Source organism: Oryx dammah, unplaced genomic scaffold, assembly GCF_014754425.2.
Source record: "Oryx dammah isolate SB20612 unplaced genomic scaffold, SCBI_Odam_1.1 HiC_scaffold_25, whole genome shotgun sequence".
Lineage (NCBI taxonomy): Eukaryota > Metazoa > Chordata > Mammalia > Artiodactyla > Bovidae > Oryx > Oryx dammah.
In genome coordinates this window covers 70,410,375-70,427,385 of record NW_024070209.1, presented here as the reverse complement: position 1 = coordinate 70,427,385, position 17,011 = coordinate 70,410,375, and the positions used below count along the sequence as shown (strand labels likewise).

Genomic DNA, 17,011 nt, shown 5'->3' with positions numbered 1-17,011 from the left:
GTGAGAATCGATCCAACTCTGCTGGGGGCTGTTCTATCTGCTAGGAGGCCATCAGACCAAAGACAGCAGGCCGCCGAAGCCCTGCAGCCATCATGCCCTGAGCTTGGCAACCAGTGTGGCCTGGGCCCTCCAAGAACACCCCTGCCCCTGGTATCCTCTGGAGGCCAGTAGAACACAGGGCCTCTTCTCATATTCCCCAGTTTGGTCCTGCCAAAGTCGGCAGATGAACTAAATAACTTCTTGCTCAGCGAGGTGGTTGAAATCTTGGGTTCTAGAGGGACACCTGTTGGAGGGTGAATTCTGAGTTTCCACCTATTAGCTGTGTGACACTGGGTGAGGCACTTAACCTCTCTAATTCTCAGTTTTCCCATTTATGAAATGAGAGTAATACGAGGGCCTGCAGCACAGGGCTAGGGGTGGATTCAGTGAGGTGCTGGGTGTGCCCAGCACAGAGGCAGCGCCCAGAGCAAGCCTGCGGCTGTCATTGTCATGGAAGAGACTGTTCCTGTCATTACTAATCATCATACCCATTCTAGTTCTTGGCTGGAGGCTTCTGTCACATGCATGCTGGGGCTCTAGTCCCCACTCCTAGCAGTGTAGACACCCTTTACTCAGAAGCTCACATATGGGTTTGTAATAAGCTGCCTCTAATCTATTGTGCTCTCCTTATGGACAAGTATCAAATCTAGGGAAGCTTTGCTACCAAGCTGGCTTTTAATGAGGGACTTAGCCTGAACCACTGGAACCAAGGGAAGCCACTGTCTCAGCCAGCCATGCAATCATTAAAGAGTTGGGATGTTCAAGCCAGGTCATTCCAATTTATACAAGGACAGGGGCAAATATAGGAGCAATGCTGTAAAGAGTGGCTTCTTCCAAACTAGAGACTTCTCAAATTTCTGGAATGATCATAACATTCTGGAAAATGGCTAGAGGTCTTGAATCAAATCCTGTCATTTTGCAGATGAGGAAACTGAAGCCCCAGAAAGTCTTATGACCTGTCTGAGTTCACAGCCAGTTAGTTAGAGCTAAAATCAAAAGTGCCTGATTCACATCCAATGCTCCTCCGGAGCACCATGCTGCCTCTTACAAAACAGAAGTTTGTTTTTTTGTTCCACAAGTAACACATGTTCATTAGAGAAAGATCAGAAAACACAGATAAACAAAAGAATACTAAAATCATCCCAAACCATCCTTAAATCTGATGTCTAGAGATAGTTACTGTTGACAAGTTGGTGTACATTCCCTTCCATAATTTTTCCAGGCACGTACGTTTGTATACATTTTATAAAATAGCCATGTTGCTCGATGTATATACTTTTTACAGTCTGCTTTTCTTGACATCATATTTCTGCTGATGGCAGTTATGCTTTCCAGCACCGTTTGAACAGTCGCATGGTGTTTCATGTCATGAGTGTTCCATGGTTTACACAGCAATCCTCTATTTTAGGCATTTATATTGTTTCCAACTTTTGACTCTTATGACAAGGCTTCATCATTGTAACTAAGTCTTTCACATATCCATTTCCTTAAGACTCATTTTTGGAAATGGATTGTTGGATCTAATGATGAATTTTTCCATATTGCCTCTAGAGCAGGGATTGAACCCGGGTCTCCCGCATTGCCGGCAGATTATTTACCATCTGAGCCACTGATCTGGGGGATTCTGATCTAGCGGATGCTAAAGTTCTACAACTTTAAATGCCTACCCTAGACGTCTCCTTTTGAAAAAATCCATACATATGGTTTGGGGAGGGGCTTGTATGAAATCAAAAGACATGCAAAGAAAGAAGCTCTTTTGGCACCAGGATTCCCTGCCATCTCTTTTTCATGGTATCGTGCTTTATTTCTTTTTTACAGCAACTTGACTTTCAAAATGATTGGAAGCTCATCAATGTGTTCTTCAGTAATGCTAGCCAGTGTCACCTGTGTTCCTCCAGCCAACAGGTAAACCTCAGGCGGGAGGCAGAGGAATTGCAGATGCTGGGGTGGGTGCCGAGTGAATGAACTAAACCTGACTGATGTGCACCTGGCAGGCTGGGCCTGATGGCACTCATTTCCAAGTTAGGGCAGGCAGGTAGACAGACAGACAGACAGATATCTAAGGGCCGAGGAACCATGCTGAGGGACATGCATATATGCACGCTTAGTCGCTCAGTTGTGTCCGACTCTTTGCAGCCCCATGGACTATGGCCCCCAAGCTCCTCTGTCCATGGGGATTCTCCAGGCAAGAATACTGGAGTGGTTGCCATGCCCTCCTCCAGGGAATCTTTCCAATCCAGTGATCAAAACTACATCTCCTGCACTGCAAGAGGATTCTTTACCACTGAGCTATGGGGGAATTCTTAACTTACCATCCTATCAGGAAGAGGAAACCATGATATAGATAAACTGAGCCAGTGATCATTCTGCAACTGAGGAAAATTCACTTTCTGATAAAAGATCATTTTGCCTCTTGTAGCTCCAATTTTATTTAAATGCTGACATCAGGAGTTAAAGCAGGATCTGTACTTTTGGCATTGCCTCTTAACTAGTTTACTGTGAACTCCAGTTTTAAAGGAAAGTTGTTGAGTTGTTCATATAGGTTGACTATATTGTCAAGGCTCTTTGGCATTCCCAGGAATGGGATATGAAATATATGACTTTTAAAATGTTATATATAGGTGACCGACTGTGACTTACATCTTTATTGAAGAGTGTCTAGGTTAGGATCAGTTGAAGGTGAAAGGGTAGCTTAGGCTATGGTGACATCAATGGCACACAGATGCTTCTTCAGGAGCCTGCTTGCCTCCAGGATGGCCCCACCACTTACAACAGTTCAAGTGCCTGCTCGCTGTCCTTTCAGCCACCTTCCAGGGCCTCCACCAGGCCATGGCACAAGCAAGGGTGAAGTTCCTTGGGTGCTGTCCTCTTATTTTCTGTGTCCCTCTCCCAAACACATACTCTCACCTTCCTCCAAATGCTCCACGATTCCCGGCCTACCATCAGGACTCCACTTCCTTTGGTGATGTTGGGCATGTAGATCTTGAATCTTGTTCTACTTCACTTCTGTCTTCTCCCATGGCAAGTGAAATTTACATTATCTGTTTATTCTGGGCACCCTCCACTTAGGCCGTCACACAAACCAGCATGTACTCATGAATTTACACATTCATGCACTGAATGTTCAAACAAGCAATTAGGCATTGCTATATTCCTCTGTATATCCACTCATGCATCCATTCGTCCATCCATCAGTTATCTATTCATGCATAACTTCATGCTTTCCTCTTACATGCAGGCACATATTATGGTATTTATGATGAGTTGTTCATGCTAGCATTTGACTTTTTAAATATTTGAATGTATTCATTAACGCCTCCACTCATTCATGATTTCTTCCACACATTTTATCTTGGGTTCAAGCATTGCTGCATGAATTCTTGCATTCTTTCATGTATTTATTCCTTCAATACATTACACTGATTCTTAAATACGTACACAATATATTCCTGGGTGCATGTGTCCGTTTATGTATTATTTACTTTTTTAAATTTCTAACTACACAAGCAGTGCTCAGATGCTTTCTCCTTTTAAAAATGAAGCATTACAGTTAATGCGAAAATATTCTTTAGCCAACACCTCTGATCCTCTCACTTTTTTCTCCCAAGTATTTTGCACATCTGTAATTCCTAGTATTCTTTTATGGGTGTGTATATGAGAGAGGTTTAACATAAATAGTGCTATATTATATCTACTATTGAATAATTTTTTTCACTAAATATTTTTGAGATCTAGTCATGATGATACTTATAGATTAAATGTATTCCTTTAATTGCTAAATAATATCCCATAGTGTATGTTTACCAGATTTTATTTTGCTGTTTCTATATTGGTGACCATTTAGGTGTTTCTAGTTTTCACTATTGGAAACAATCTTGTTCATTTACTTGAACATAGTGTTTTTCTAAATACAGTGATTATATTTCATTGTATTCAATTATAGTGTAATTATATTTCAAACTGTAGATTGAAGTATATTAATGGGTCAAAAATCAGTTTAAAAGATTACAACCAAAAATTATAAAAAATAGAATAGAATCAACTATAAAATACTAGAGTTTATTGCATGTAGAGTTTATTGGCTTGTGATTATTTTTGTTTCATTTATATATAGATATGTATGTACTGGGTTGTGATGTGAAATATACCTCACACCATGGGTCATGATCAAGGCAGTTTGAAGAGAAGTGCCTTGAGTAGATTCTTAAACAGAGAATTGCTGGTTATCAGATACATACAATTTAAATCTTGAAGGACTACCTAATTGCCCTCCAAAGGAGCCAAACCCATTTATAGTCTAATATCTTAGGACCAATGCCAGCATGTAAAGGGGCTTTTCCATACCACTAAGCAGTTCTCAGATACCAGCGGGATGTCCTACAATTCAACTCAATTCTGACATGATCTACCTAGAGATAGCATCAGATCCTCACAGGCTAAGGGCCCAGTCCTCCAAGACTGTCCCCCAGCCCACATTTCAGATGCCAGTCCCAAGTCTAGGTTGTCATCTGAGCTTCTGCTCAACTGGCTATAGATTGGAGATTCCAACAAGCCCCTCCTTGAGTTCAGTTAGTTTTCTTGAGTGGCTCACAGAACCCAGGGAAACATTTTACTTATTGGGTTATTGGTTTGTTATAAAAGGACATAACTCAGGATCAGCCAGATGGAAGAGATACACTGGGCAAGTTATGGGGAAAGAGCCAGGAACCTCCATGCCCTCTCCAGCTGGGCCACTCTCCCAGCACATCCAGGTGGTCACCAACTGGGAAGCTCTCTGAACCTATCCTTTTGGGCTTTTATGGAGGCTTCATTATATAGTATGATGACTGACTAAGTCATTGACCAATGGCAGTTGATTCAGCTTTCAGCCCCAGGTAGAGGGTGGGATGGGGGAGGAAACTTAAGTTCCAACTCTCTAGCCACAGGGTTGATTCTCCTGGCAACCAGCCTCTGCCCTTAGGGGTAGTCCAAAAGTCACCTCATTAGCATAGCAAAACACACTTTTATGCTCTCATCACTTAGGAAATTCCAATGGTTTATAAACTCTGTGCCATAAAAAGGGACAAAGACCAAATATATACTCTGTATTATAAATCACAATATCACATATTCTCACCAATGTCTGAGTGCACCCATTCTCTACAACCTTCCCAACACTGTTACCAACCTAATGATTCTTTTTTGTCACTATGTGAAATTCCCTCAAGATCTAGTCATGTTGAGACATATGGATTAAGTTTGTTCACACTTAGAACCTCACACTTTTAATTGGCTGTAAACATATGACAAAAGTAATCACGCCTCACCTCTGATTTCTAAAGGGCTACGTACCAGTGACTTAATCTCTGTAAAATGAGCTCAATGTAGCAATGTTTACTAGCATTCACTTAAATTCCCACTTCGTTGCATATTTTCTTCTATCTTGATTTTTGTTTTGCACAAAGACCACCAAGGCTTTTGAGCCTAGAATAAATCCCACCTCCACTGCCATTGCCCCCATAGGACCTCGTGGCTCATAGGTCTGGCTCTCAGCATCCTTGGCCTGGGTTGGCTGCTTCCTCCCTTCATTCCTCCAGTCTTGCTTCTGCAGCACAGACCCACCCCTCACATCCAAGTCTTCCTGGTGATGCCTCTGGTCACAGCTAACCCAGAACCACCATCTGAGCAGTTCTTACACAGCAGTTTGCATCCCCAGTGGACATCACAGGCACAGCCTCTCCATGAGGGGTTGTTCTGCAGTCTCAGGAGTTGCAGGAGATACTCTGAGACTGTGGGCTCCAGGCTTCCACCTGACCTCAAAGCAGTTCTACCTTTACTGGCAACATACATACATCAGGTTCCCTGAAATAGCTCATATGAAATAAAGGTATTTTTCTGTTAAGGAGAAATTGAACACATAAGTTCCTGTCCTACTTAGGACCTGCAATTTTCCTCCTATAAGAGGCCTTGGGGCTCCTTTCATGGGGAATAGACAAGGGCCTGGGTCCACATTTGCTCTTTAGGGGTTTCTTAAGACCAGGGTTGTAAGAGGAAGAGGATGAGGAGCCACTCATTAGGCAGTGACAGTGCTGCCTCAGGCCTGCTATGGTGGGTCCAACTATTCAGAGGCAGGTGCTTCAGAGGCAGCTGGTGACCTGGCTCATAGCAGTGACACAGGGATGAGTTTAGGGTCTGGACTCTTACTGCTCTCCAGTTAAAGTCTAAATGTGGGGAGTAAGAAAAAAAAAATCAGAATAAGAGAGAGGAGAAAGGAAAAAGATGAAGACTGATACTGCAAGAATTCGTTCCTGAACCCAGTTTGTTTGCCCCATGCACAGCAGGCCATGGGACACCAAGGTTTGCAGAGAGAAAGGATTTACTCACCAGGCAGCCAAGCGAGGAGGTGGGAGAACAATTCTCACATCTACCTCGGGACATTTATGGGATAAAGAGACACGGTGATCTGAGACATGGGGAGTGTAGGAGAAAGGTGGGGAGAGAAGGAAAAAGTGAGGGAATTGTAGTTCTGCACAGGTGCAACCAAGCTGTTAATACCTGCTTCTTCATGGGACACGTGTTCAGAAAAGGGCTGTGTCAGCCTGTTCTGAAGGTGGAATTCAGGGTCTTCTGGTATCAAAAGGTCACCAATGGAACACTCAACACACGCCCATTTGGAAGTCTCAACCATTCTTATTCAGTTGGAGCTCGAGCCATTGAACAGCTGACTTCAAATCCCTGAAAAACAACTTGGGCAAACATCTCATTGTTTAAGCTACGTCATGCTTGGAGGACATACAAGTTATTGTGAAAACAGTTAAAGATAACTTGATCAGTGAAAGCAGATTACAGTTCATTATTTATTAAGCAAGTTACAGTTTAATGTATCTAATGGATAACAACCCTCGGTTTCAAAACTACACTCGCTTATTCTTTCAGATGCCTTTAGAAATGGATGTCAACATTTTGGAGGGCACACACTGGCAGTATGACTCAAGAAATCGAAAAGTGTTTGTGCCTTTTGGCTGAATAATCTTACTTCTCGGAATGAATCCAGGGAAATAATTTGTTAGAAAAAGTTGTTGCAGGCACATGTTTGATAATGGAGCATTCTTCTGATTCTAGTGGCAAAAGATATCAATGGAAATATGCAAGTTCATTTGAAGAAACAGGGCTTCCCAAGTGGTGCAAGTGGTAAAGAACCCTCCTGCCAATGCAGGAGACGTAAGAGATGGGTTCAATCCCTAGGTCAGGAAGATCCCCTGGAGAAGTACATGGCAATCTACTCCAGTATTCTTGCTGGAGAATCCCATAGACAGAGGAGCCTAATGGGCTACAGTCCCTAGGATTGCAAGGAGTCGGACACAACTGAAATGACTTAGGACGCATGCATTTGAAGAAATAAACTTTTTTCCTGATTTCAACTTTTGGAGGAGTTTATCATATGTGACATCACAGGCAAGGGACATTTTAGAGGAGTATCATGTCTTCCACTAAAGAACAGGGACAGTTGGTGCCCCACAGGCAACCATTCAGCACTTGGAAAGCCTAGGTGGGCCCCAGCTCACTCTGCAGCAGTGAATAGGCACCTTGACCAAGAATTTTCTAAAGCAGGGTTTGCAGTCCAAGGAGAACCATGCAGGGACTCCCCGAGAGAAGAGGGATGCCCTGAGTATGGTCCAGAGGGGAAGTGAGGCCCTTTCTCGACAGACTTCCCATGCCTCTTTAGAAGGGAAAGTGTGATGCTGAATGTCATGCTCAGGGAGAGAAAAAAATGAGACAGAAGGCTTTATTGCTGGCTATGGCAGCAGCATGAGCAGGACTGGCTAGCAGGGGATAGCCTTGCACTGAAGCAGAGACACAGGATGGGGGAGATTGCCCTCCAAGCAGTCCCAGCCTGAGAGATTGACAGCTGTCTCCAGAGTCAGTGCCTGCAAGGCATGCTTTGTCTTCCTCTGAGCCATGTTGCCTCGGGGGACATCAGGTTTGCAGGCAGCTGAGAAGATTGTCTTACTGAAAAGTTTACTTTTGTTTTGTTTTCACACTGAGAACATAAACCAGGGCTGTTTTTTTGAAGTGCTCTTATTTGCTTATTTTCATTACACAAGAGGAATTGGGTGGGTAGGAGGTGTCTTTAAATAGTGACAGGAGTCCTTTTCTTGGAGCGGATGTGGCAGGGGGAGGTCTGCTAAGAGTGCCATTGAAAAGTTTGGAGGACTTTCTGAGTCCTTAAATCCAAGCATAATTATGTCCCCACTCTGGACCTGATTTTCTTCAGGTCAAAGTGATTCCATCAGCCTTTGGGAGTAAGTCTGGTCTCCTGTCCCAAATGTCAGCTTTCTAATTGCCTTGATCTTGGGCTTGCTCTTCCCTGACATGAAACTTTTTTCCTGATGGTGGGTGATGGGTCGGGGAAGTCAGAGAATGGACCAAAAAAAAAAAAAAAAAAACCAACCTAGGGAGCTCTGGGAACTCTACACCTGTCTGTGGGAGACTGGGATCTAGAAGGGCCTTTGTCGCTATCAGGCCCATCGAGGTGGGTGGGGGTGGCTGGGGGAAGCAAGAGACAGGCCCATGTGAGCCTGGGCATCTCGTCCCACCCACATTTAGCACATTTCTCCTTCCACAGCAAAGTCACGTGACGAGCAGCATGGACCAGCTGACCAGGATGCTGGACTACCTGCACCAGGAGGTGAGGCTCCCCCAGCTCTGTGGGCCCAGGCACCCAGAACTCCGTCACAGGTGCCTGCAGCAGCCAAGAGAAACTGCCCTTCTGTGGGTTGGTAGGGTTCTGGTTTCCTCTAAATGGCCTCCACTGGGATGGGGAAACAGACTCCCAGGAGGGAGTCCAAGACCCCAGAGAAAGGGAAGGCATTGGAGGAGCCAGGCTTCTTGGCCTTTTGCTGAAAAACGAGTCAGATATAGAACTCTTTACTCTTGCAAAGGATATTCCTGAGGGACTTCTGGAGAGGAGGAAGGATATAGGCCAGTTCTTCCCTGAGTTCTTGGTGACCTGCTATTTCCTGAGGACTGGCTCTGACTGCATCTAGGGTGGTGATGGCCTGGAGGGGCCTTGAGAACCCTCAAAGCTCCACTAAGTGACCAGTGAGAACACTGCATGTCCTGGAACCCCCAGGGGAGCTCTGGGAGAAGAAGAGAGTCTACAGTCCAATTATCACCAGGTCTTGCTGCCCTGTTGTGGTGGGGAGGCACCCTGCCCACCATGGGGGATGATGGCACAGCGGCAGGGCTAAAAGCTCTGAACCAACCCTAACCAACTATCTCCCAAAGGGCCCACCTGTTTAACAAAGAGAGGCCCATCGTGCTCAACTGGATCCCAAACTAGGCTCAAACCAAGGCTTCCAGAAGGGCCATGGAGCTGTGACCCTGACTCTGCTAATGTTCATCTTTTCCCTTGTATCCCCCTAGGTCCCCAAAGCATTTGTGAACCTGGTCGATCTCTCCGAGGCTCTAAGGGGCTCACACTGGCATCAGAAGACTCTGCTTAGGTAAAAAGGGAAGTGGAAGGCGACTGGCATTTGCGGCTTGGTACCACAGGCCAGGCACTGTGTGAGGCACTTTGGAGTTGGAGAGAGGCGAGGGGACGTGTGTGTGATCACACAGCCGGTGGGGGCAGAGTTGGGCTGCAGGAGTGGCCTGAATTAAGGAATGAAATAGTCACTCTGGTTGACGTGGCGCCAGGGGCCCTACTCCCACCAGAATGACTTGAGAGTTTAAAAAACAGCTTGGGTAGAACATCCAGAAGCCAAGACGTGTTACTTCAGGACACTGGAGAGACAATTTAGCCTAAGTGGATTTTATTTTCACACAACTTGATCCCCATATATTTCTGAAATGTTTCAGAGAATTTAAACTTTCTGAACCTAAATCTTGAGATTTCTGGCCTTGTACCCAGAAAAGATATCCTTTGTGATGTTCTTGGTGATGGATAGTGCTGCAGTCCACGGAGTCGCAAAGAGTCAGACATGACTGAGCGACTGAGCTGAACCCAGAAAAGAAGTTCACGTGGATAAAGTCAGGACAGGGATGGTTGGAGGTGGTGGCGATGGAAAGGAGAGGAAAGGGGCATTTGAAGAGGAAGAGGGAGAGGGTCTTGGAGTAGGAGAAAGAAGGAGAGAAGGTGGGCCTCTGGGGGAGGGAGGGAGGCAGTGTATCAGGAGATGTCTCCATAATGTACCCTTTTTCTCCCCAATGTGTCCCTCCCATCCTCCCTTTCTTCTTTCCTTCCTTCTTTCTCCTGGACCCTCTGAGACCCCCAGCTCATCCCTTCCCTGCTCCCTAAGTAGTACCCAGGTCCCCGCGTCCCCATCTTTCCCCAAGGGGCTGCCTGGATGGTCCCAGCACTGCATCCACACTCACTTCTGGCTTGTTTTAACCTGCAGCCCCACGGCCCAGCCCTGCAGGTGCTCAGGGGAGACCTCGCAGCTGAGCAGTGTTGTGACCCAGTGGGCTTACCAGGTGAGCCCACTCTGGGACACTGGCTGCTGGCTCACAGGGGAGGGTGGCCATGAAAACAGAGGTGTAGGAACAATGAGGGTGCCAGCTTGCTGAGGTGGGGCCCCACCTGCTGAAGTCGGGACTGAGAGTCAGGAACCCAAGGCAGCAACTCCTCTAGCGGCACTTCTGGGGGGGATGTGATTTTCCTGGATGTGAAGTGAGGACTACAGTACTGGTTGCTGCGGGGAGAGTAGATGGAAGGGCAAGGGTGGTGGTGGTACCTACGGTTAAACATGCTGAAGAGCTTTGGAGGTCACTCTGAGATCATTTGGTCATTACCGCTTATACTGTGGCTGCTGAGCTAGTTTGCCCAGATTAGGTTTGTGCCCCAGACTATAGCCAGGAACAATAGCCCCTGAAGACATGTATCCAGCTTACAGCAGAGACCCCATGACAGTGCGGATGGCTCAGTGGAAGCCTTCATCCCCACCAGCAAACAGCACAGAGCACAGCTCCCACTGATACACGTTACCACGATGATTTTTAATCTAAGAAGAAATTTATACCTGTGAAGCGGTATGGCACTTAACTTACTCAGGAAGGGACAGTTTCTGACGGGGTCATAGCATATCCCTCTACAGAACTCAGCCCTTGAAGAGAGCGTGGGGGCCCTAGCTATGTGGTAGGCAGCTGTATACTTCTTGAGCTCTCAGAGAATGTATTTCAGGTCTAACTCTGCTATTACCTGATGCTAGCACTTCAGAGGAGAATGAAAACCCAATTTAGTCAATCATAAGACCCCAAAATATGAGATGAGAGGAGCTTGCAAACAGCACACAAATCAGACCAGCATGGGTGGGTCATTCTGACCAGTGCAGGGGTGAGGGACTTGCTGGGAGCTCCTTGCTGGGAGGTCGGGAGGATGGGGCAGGCTGAGCCTTGACGGTGCTTGTTTCTTCAGGAAACTTGGGAACGTCTCCTGGCCTCCAGCAAGTACAACGAGCAGGAGTCCTTCGCGGTTGTCTTCCAGCCTTTCTTCTACGAGAGAGCCCTGCCGCCACCCTCAGTGAGTGAGGCCCGGCCCACACCCTCTCCTGCCCCCGCCCTCTCCTCCACAGGAGCCCAGGACGTGCAGTCTCAGGGGAATGCTGCAGTTCTCTCATACTCTGGGGCCCGTTTGCCTGTGGGGCTGGCTAACCCTGTGAGGTGGGTTCCGAGAGGCAGAGCAGCCCGGAGGTAAAGAGCATGGACTTCACACAGACAGCTTCCAGCTCTGGAATGGGCTGGCTGTGTGACCGTGGGCAAATTGTCTGAATTCTCTGTGCTTTGGTTCCTCACCTGGGATGTTAGGGCCATGGTTAGTAGTCCCTCCTTTAGGGTGGTTGTCAGTTCAGTTCAGTCGCTCAGTCGTGTCCGACTCTTTGCGACCCCATGAATTGCAGCACGCCAGGCCTCCCTGTCCATCACCAACTTCCAGAGTTCACTCAGACTCACGTCCATCGAGTCCGTGATGCCATCCAGTCATCTCATCCTCTGTCCTTTCCTTCTCCTCCTGCCCCCAATCTGCTCTGCTCCCAGCATCAGAGTCTTTTCCAATGAGTCAACTCTTCGCATGAGGTGGCCAAAGTACTAGAGTTTCAGCTTTAGCATCAGTCCTTCCAAAGAAATCCCAGGGCTGATCTCCTTCAGAATGGACTGGTTGGATCTCCTTGCAGTCCAAGGGACTCTCAAGAGTCTTCTCCAACACCACAGTTCAAAAGCAGCAATTCTTTAGTGCTCAGCCTTCTTCACAGTCCAACTCTCACATCCATACATGACTGCAGGAAAAACCATAGCCTTGACTAGACACACCTTAGTCGGCAAAGTAATGTCTCTGCTTTTGAGTATGCTATCTAGATTGGTCATAACTTTTCTTCCAAGGAGTAAGGGTGGTTGTCACGGGTGAATAAATAGGTGTGAGGAACTTAGAACAGTGCGTGGTGTGTGGAAGCCCTCCGTATCTCTCAGCTACGGTGACTATTCAGGGTGGAATTTCCAGGCACCAAGCCACACTCCTCTCTCTGCAGGCTCCTCCACACCCATCCTTACAAGGGAGGGTGATTCGAGTTGCTTCCTCACCCAGGTCACTGGACCAATGCCTCTCACCCCAGGAGGCCCGCAACCACAAGCGCCGTGGTGGGTCCAGGCACGCTCAGCTCAGCAAGGTCTCTGATGCCTCTGGGGCTTTAGCACCATGCATCTGGGGCAGTTTTCCCTCCAGGCTCTTGGTTTCTGTTTCCTGGAGTCACTGTGTCCCTCCAGGACGTCTGTGATGTTTAAATAGTGGCTTAGAAAGAAGATGAGGAGGAATATTAGTTCTCATCCCCCTCCTACTCAGACCACACCTGAATCACTTCCGTGCCACCTGCTCCTTCTGCTCTTTAGTTCAGTGTGTACAACCCCACGATGAGCAGCCAGGCGTGTAACCTGCCCCTCCCGGCCCTCATCTCCCAGCCCTGACCCCAGACAGCAGTCCTCTACATTCCCACCATTCTTGATGGGGAAGCATGAAGTATCGAGGCGCATCGGGGCCCCCCATCTCTGCCAGGAGAGCTTCGAGAGTGTGTGGCAGGGCTATCCCATCCCTCGGGGCACACAGGGCTCTTCATTTGGTTCTCTTTCAGGGGGAGTGGCTGTTCCAGGATCCCACTGCTCTCGACTTGACTCTCTGGAACAACATGGTGAGTGGCTGGGGGTCCCAGGGCTGCACTGATAACCTGGGGTTTGTTCTGTGGAAGGAGGGGCAGGACTCTGCCACTGCACCCGACCTGCCCACTCTCTGCTGGAGGGGCTGCAGGAACCACGAGGACTCCAGGATGATGGTGATTCTGGGCCACCAGGGGTCCCTCCCACACATAGTGATAGCCCAGCTGGGACCCCTGGGAGTTTCCCCTCCTCTTCCCAGAAGCTGGGCTGTAGCCCTGACAGTGAGCAGGGCTCCCTGGAAAGCCTCAGTTCTGCTCTTCCTGGAGGCAGGGACACCTCCCTGGAGTCTGTCTGGGAGACTTCACTGGGAGTCAGGCACTAGCGATCAGGCTCACGTAGCGAGTGGGTCTGGGTTCCTCTCACTTCACACTTAAGGGCTGTCATGCGGTTCCCAGGGCCCAGGGTGGTGCCTGGGGTGAGTGCAGACTCGAGAGTGATGAAGACCTGGGCTCAAAGCTCTCACGGGCGTGTGAACCTAGGGTCTCAGCTCCCTTTCTGCAAAACCCCTGAGCCGACACGTGGTGAGTATGTGGCTCCCTCCCTCCCAGCCCACGGCAAGTACTCACCATAGTGACCCTTCCTCCTCTGACTGGGACAGGCTTTCCCCAGACTCTGAAGTTTCCCCCAGGGCTGTCTGGGATTCGTCAATGGATGGAATGTTCTGTCAAGACTCTGAGCCTCTCCAGGACACCAGACTGAGACCTGATTTTGCCATTTACTTTTTTTCCCCATCCAAGCTGTCTTATTTTTAGAATTCCCAAGACAGAAACTTGGTTTTCTTCTTCCTTGAATTAGAAAAAATTTTCTCTCCATCTCCTCGACTGGGGTGCAGTGCTGAGTCCGTGAGCAGCTGCAGTTGGGTGTGTGGTAGCCGATGAGACAGGGAGGGCAGGGCCGGCCCAGGCAGCCTGGGTCCATGGAGTCACACCAGCCTTCAGAGGAGGCATTTGATTTCTTTGGATGAGGACCCTTTTTAGTGGGCCTGACCCCTGGGCAAGATATTCCGCCAGAAAACCACTTTGCTGCTGATCTCCTGTGAAGTGCCAAGGAAAGTGACTCGTCCTACACAGGCTGCCCTCCCCCATCCTCTCTCTGCGGGAGGAGAGCTGATGCTTTAAGCTCAGCCAAACCTCTCTCCTCCCCAGGAACCCAGAGAGGAACAGAAGGTCTTGCATTCAAGACCAGGGACTGGGACCTAGTTGGTGTCCCAGGGGCTTTGAGGTAGAGGTGGCTTTCCTAGATGGGCAGTTACCTGCCCACCCCAAACAGCAACCATTTCCCAGCGAGAGGCCTCACACTTCTGGAGCTGAGTTGCTAGGAGAGAAGTGTGTCCCCAGGAAGGTCTGTGCCCTTGTTCCTCCTGGGTGAAATGACAGGCTATTCCACCATCTTACTCCCAGAGTAAGCACAGCTGCCAGAACACACAGACAGCTCCTGCAGGCCCCGGGTAATTTATGAGAAAGCAGGGCGGTAACAGGTTTTGGGAAAGGGCACCGGGTAATGAGCCAGAAAACCTAGGTTTGGGTCCAGCTATGCTTTTGGTTGTTTCTTGAGGTGCATCACATGGTCTTTCTGGGCCCCCTTTTCTCTCCTGGCCAGCCTCAGAAGGCTTTGGAAAAAACAGGAGCATTCCCCCTTGGGTTCTCCCCTGTGTCCTCCCAGGGACATGGGGAGACCACGAGCCTCCCTTCCTTCACCTCTGTGTGTCTCTGCTATGTTGGACCCCACCGAGACCACAGAGTTGTCAAATCCAGTTATGTCCATCATGCCCAGATTTACAGACCCACAGAGGCCTGAGGGAGGGCCACCCTATTGCTTGGGGAGCAGAGAGGCGCCAGCAGAACTGCTTTGACTACAGGGGCCCGGATTTTATCGCTTCTCTCCTTGGCCTCACCCCAGGACACAACAGTGGAACTGTCTGGGCCAACCACACAGTGTCTGCTCCCCTGGCTGAGTTCGGGATGGGTGTGAGCTCTGAGAGTTGGTAAAGGAAACCCCACACACCTAGCACCATCCCAGCTGAATGAACCACTCAGATGGAAGTTGAGCTCCTGACACAAAGCAGAGGAGGATTTGTGTTTGGGATGTAATTCATTCCCAAGCCCTTCCTGCCTCCCTGGTAAATTCTGATAATTCTTATACAACAGTAGTGTTGACAAGACCCACCTGTGGGGGCTCAGTTGCCAGATCCAGTGGCCACGGACCCCCACCTTATGCCAAGCCCTGTGCTAGTGTTAGAATCTCAGGGCAGAGCAAGAAGGCTGGAGAATGGCTCCCAGTGGAGTGGGAATCTCAAGAGCATGTCTAAGGTCATCCCCCTGCCCCTCCCACACTCCAGTTCATCTCAGGGGCAGGGAAGCCACTGCACAGGAGATGGCAAGCAATGAAAGTGAAAGGAGACCAAGAGCAAAGCCCAGCATCGGTGTCCCTGGAGGGTGTGCGTGTGTGTGCAGCGTGGGGTGGTGGACGGAGGGACACACAAGTGTCCTTGTGCGTGTGTGTGCAGCGTGGGGTGGTGGACGGAGGGACATGCAAGTGTCCTTTTGATGGACCAAGTCATTTTCCATCCTGAGGATGGAGGGTCAGAGCAGGTGTAAAGGGAATTAATGGCAGCAGGAAGGATGTAGGTGATGGATAAAGAGACATTTAGGATAATATTATTCATGCAAATGGGTTTATTGAGAAAACCTATGAATCTTCCTTTGGAGTCCTTAAAAAAAAAATAGGCTCTGTGATATCCATTTGACTAAAATAATCATGATGTGGTTTTCTCAGTGTTTCTTTCCAGATTCTATCATTGATTAAATTCTTGAAAGATTGGAGAAATCAGGCCAGTTTGACTTCAGGCCACCAAGCCAGGCCCACTGAACACTTCCTTTCAGAGCAGTCCTGAACCTTATGGGTGGGACTCCCATACTCAGAAGTGTCCACCATCAGAATAAAACTGAAAGGAGCTGAGGAGCCCTGTTCTTCCTCCAGCCCCTGAGCGAAAGGTTGCCACTCCTTTGCCAAAAGGTTAATTACACCCTTTTATCTGACCTGGTCCATTTGGGTGACAAGCCAATCCCAAGAAGGGTAAAGTTCTTTCCTGTTCACTGGGCACAGATGCTGGGATAAGATACTGCTGAGGAGTCTAAAAGGCTCTTGCAAGATGGCAGAGCCCGTGACTGAGCCAGACAGGGGGGTCCGTCCCATAGTCTACTGTCTCTTGTGTCCCTTATCGGGGTGCTTGGGAGGGGAAGGGGGTAGCAGGATGGGGTGCCCTAGGAGCCCAGCCCTTGGGGGCAGCAGTGATGGCAGCAAACACGAGGTTTCCAAACAGTAGAAGTGCGGGCAAGAGAAAATCTATGATCTCTCAAAGCCACTGCATTTTCCTCTTAAGTGTTTACAAATGTGTGTGTGTGTGCGCATTCTAAGTTGCTTCAGTCGTCTCTGACTCTTTGCGACCCTTTGAACTGTAGCCTGCCAGGTTCTCTGTCCATGGGATTCTCCAGGCAAGAATACTGGAGTGGGTTGCCGTGCCCTCTTCCAGAAAATCTTGCCGACCCAGGGATCTTGCCGACCCAGGGATCGAACCCATGTCTTTTACATCTACCTTCATTGGCAGTTCTTTACCACTCGTGCCACCTGGGAAGTCCCTTACAAATGTACAGTGAACATTTTAAAATAACAGAAGGAGCTTAAAATTCCTCCTCCGTTGAATTCTCCAGCTGCCTTCATTTTCTCATCTTCCCTCCAGTGAATTTCCTGGAGCGGATCCTCTGCTGCTCTCCCTGTGGATACACCACACGCT

At 48.4% G+C, this 17,011-nt stretch overlaps 1 protein-coding gene across 1 annotated transcript in view; it reads left to right on the top strand.

Moving 5' to 3' along the window:
* The first annotated feature begins 1,295 nt into the window (after nucleotides 1-1,295).
* Nucleotides 1,296-17,011, top strand: part of PLB1 (phospholipase B1) — a 90,786-nt gene continuing 75,070 nt past the window's right edge. Inside the window, exons 1-8 of the mRNA XM_040225697.1 lie at nucleotides 1,296-1,307; nucleotides 1,858-1,944; nucleotides 8,645-8,707; nucleotides 9,445-9,524; nucleotides 10,419-10,494; nucleotides 11,435-11,539; nucleotides 11,692-11,709; nucleotides 13,155-13,193. Of these exons, the coding sequence (XP_040081631.1) occupies nucleotides 1,296-1,307; nucleotides 1,858-1,944; nucleotides 8,645-8,707; nucleotides 9,445-9,524; nucleotides 10,419-10,494; nucleotides 11,435-11,539; nucleotides 11,692-11,709; nucleotides 13,155-13,193 (480 nt within the window). The remainder of the gene's footprint in view (nucleotides 1,308-1,857; nucleotides 1,945-8,644; nucleotides 8,708-9,444; nucleotides 9,525-10,418; nucleotides 10,495-11,434; nucleotides 11,540-11,691; nucleotides 11,710-13,154; nucleotides 13,194-17,011) is intronic.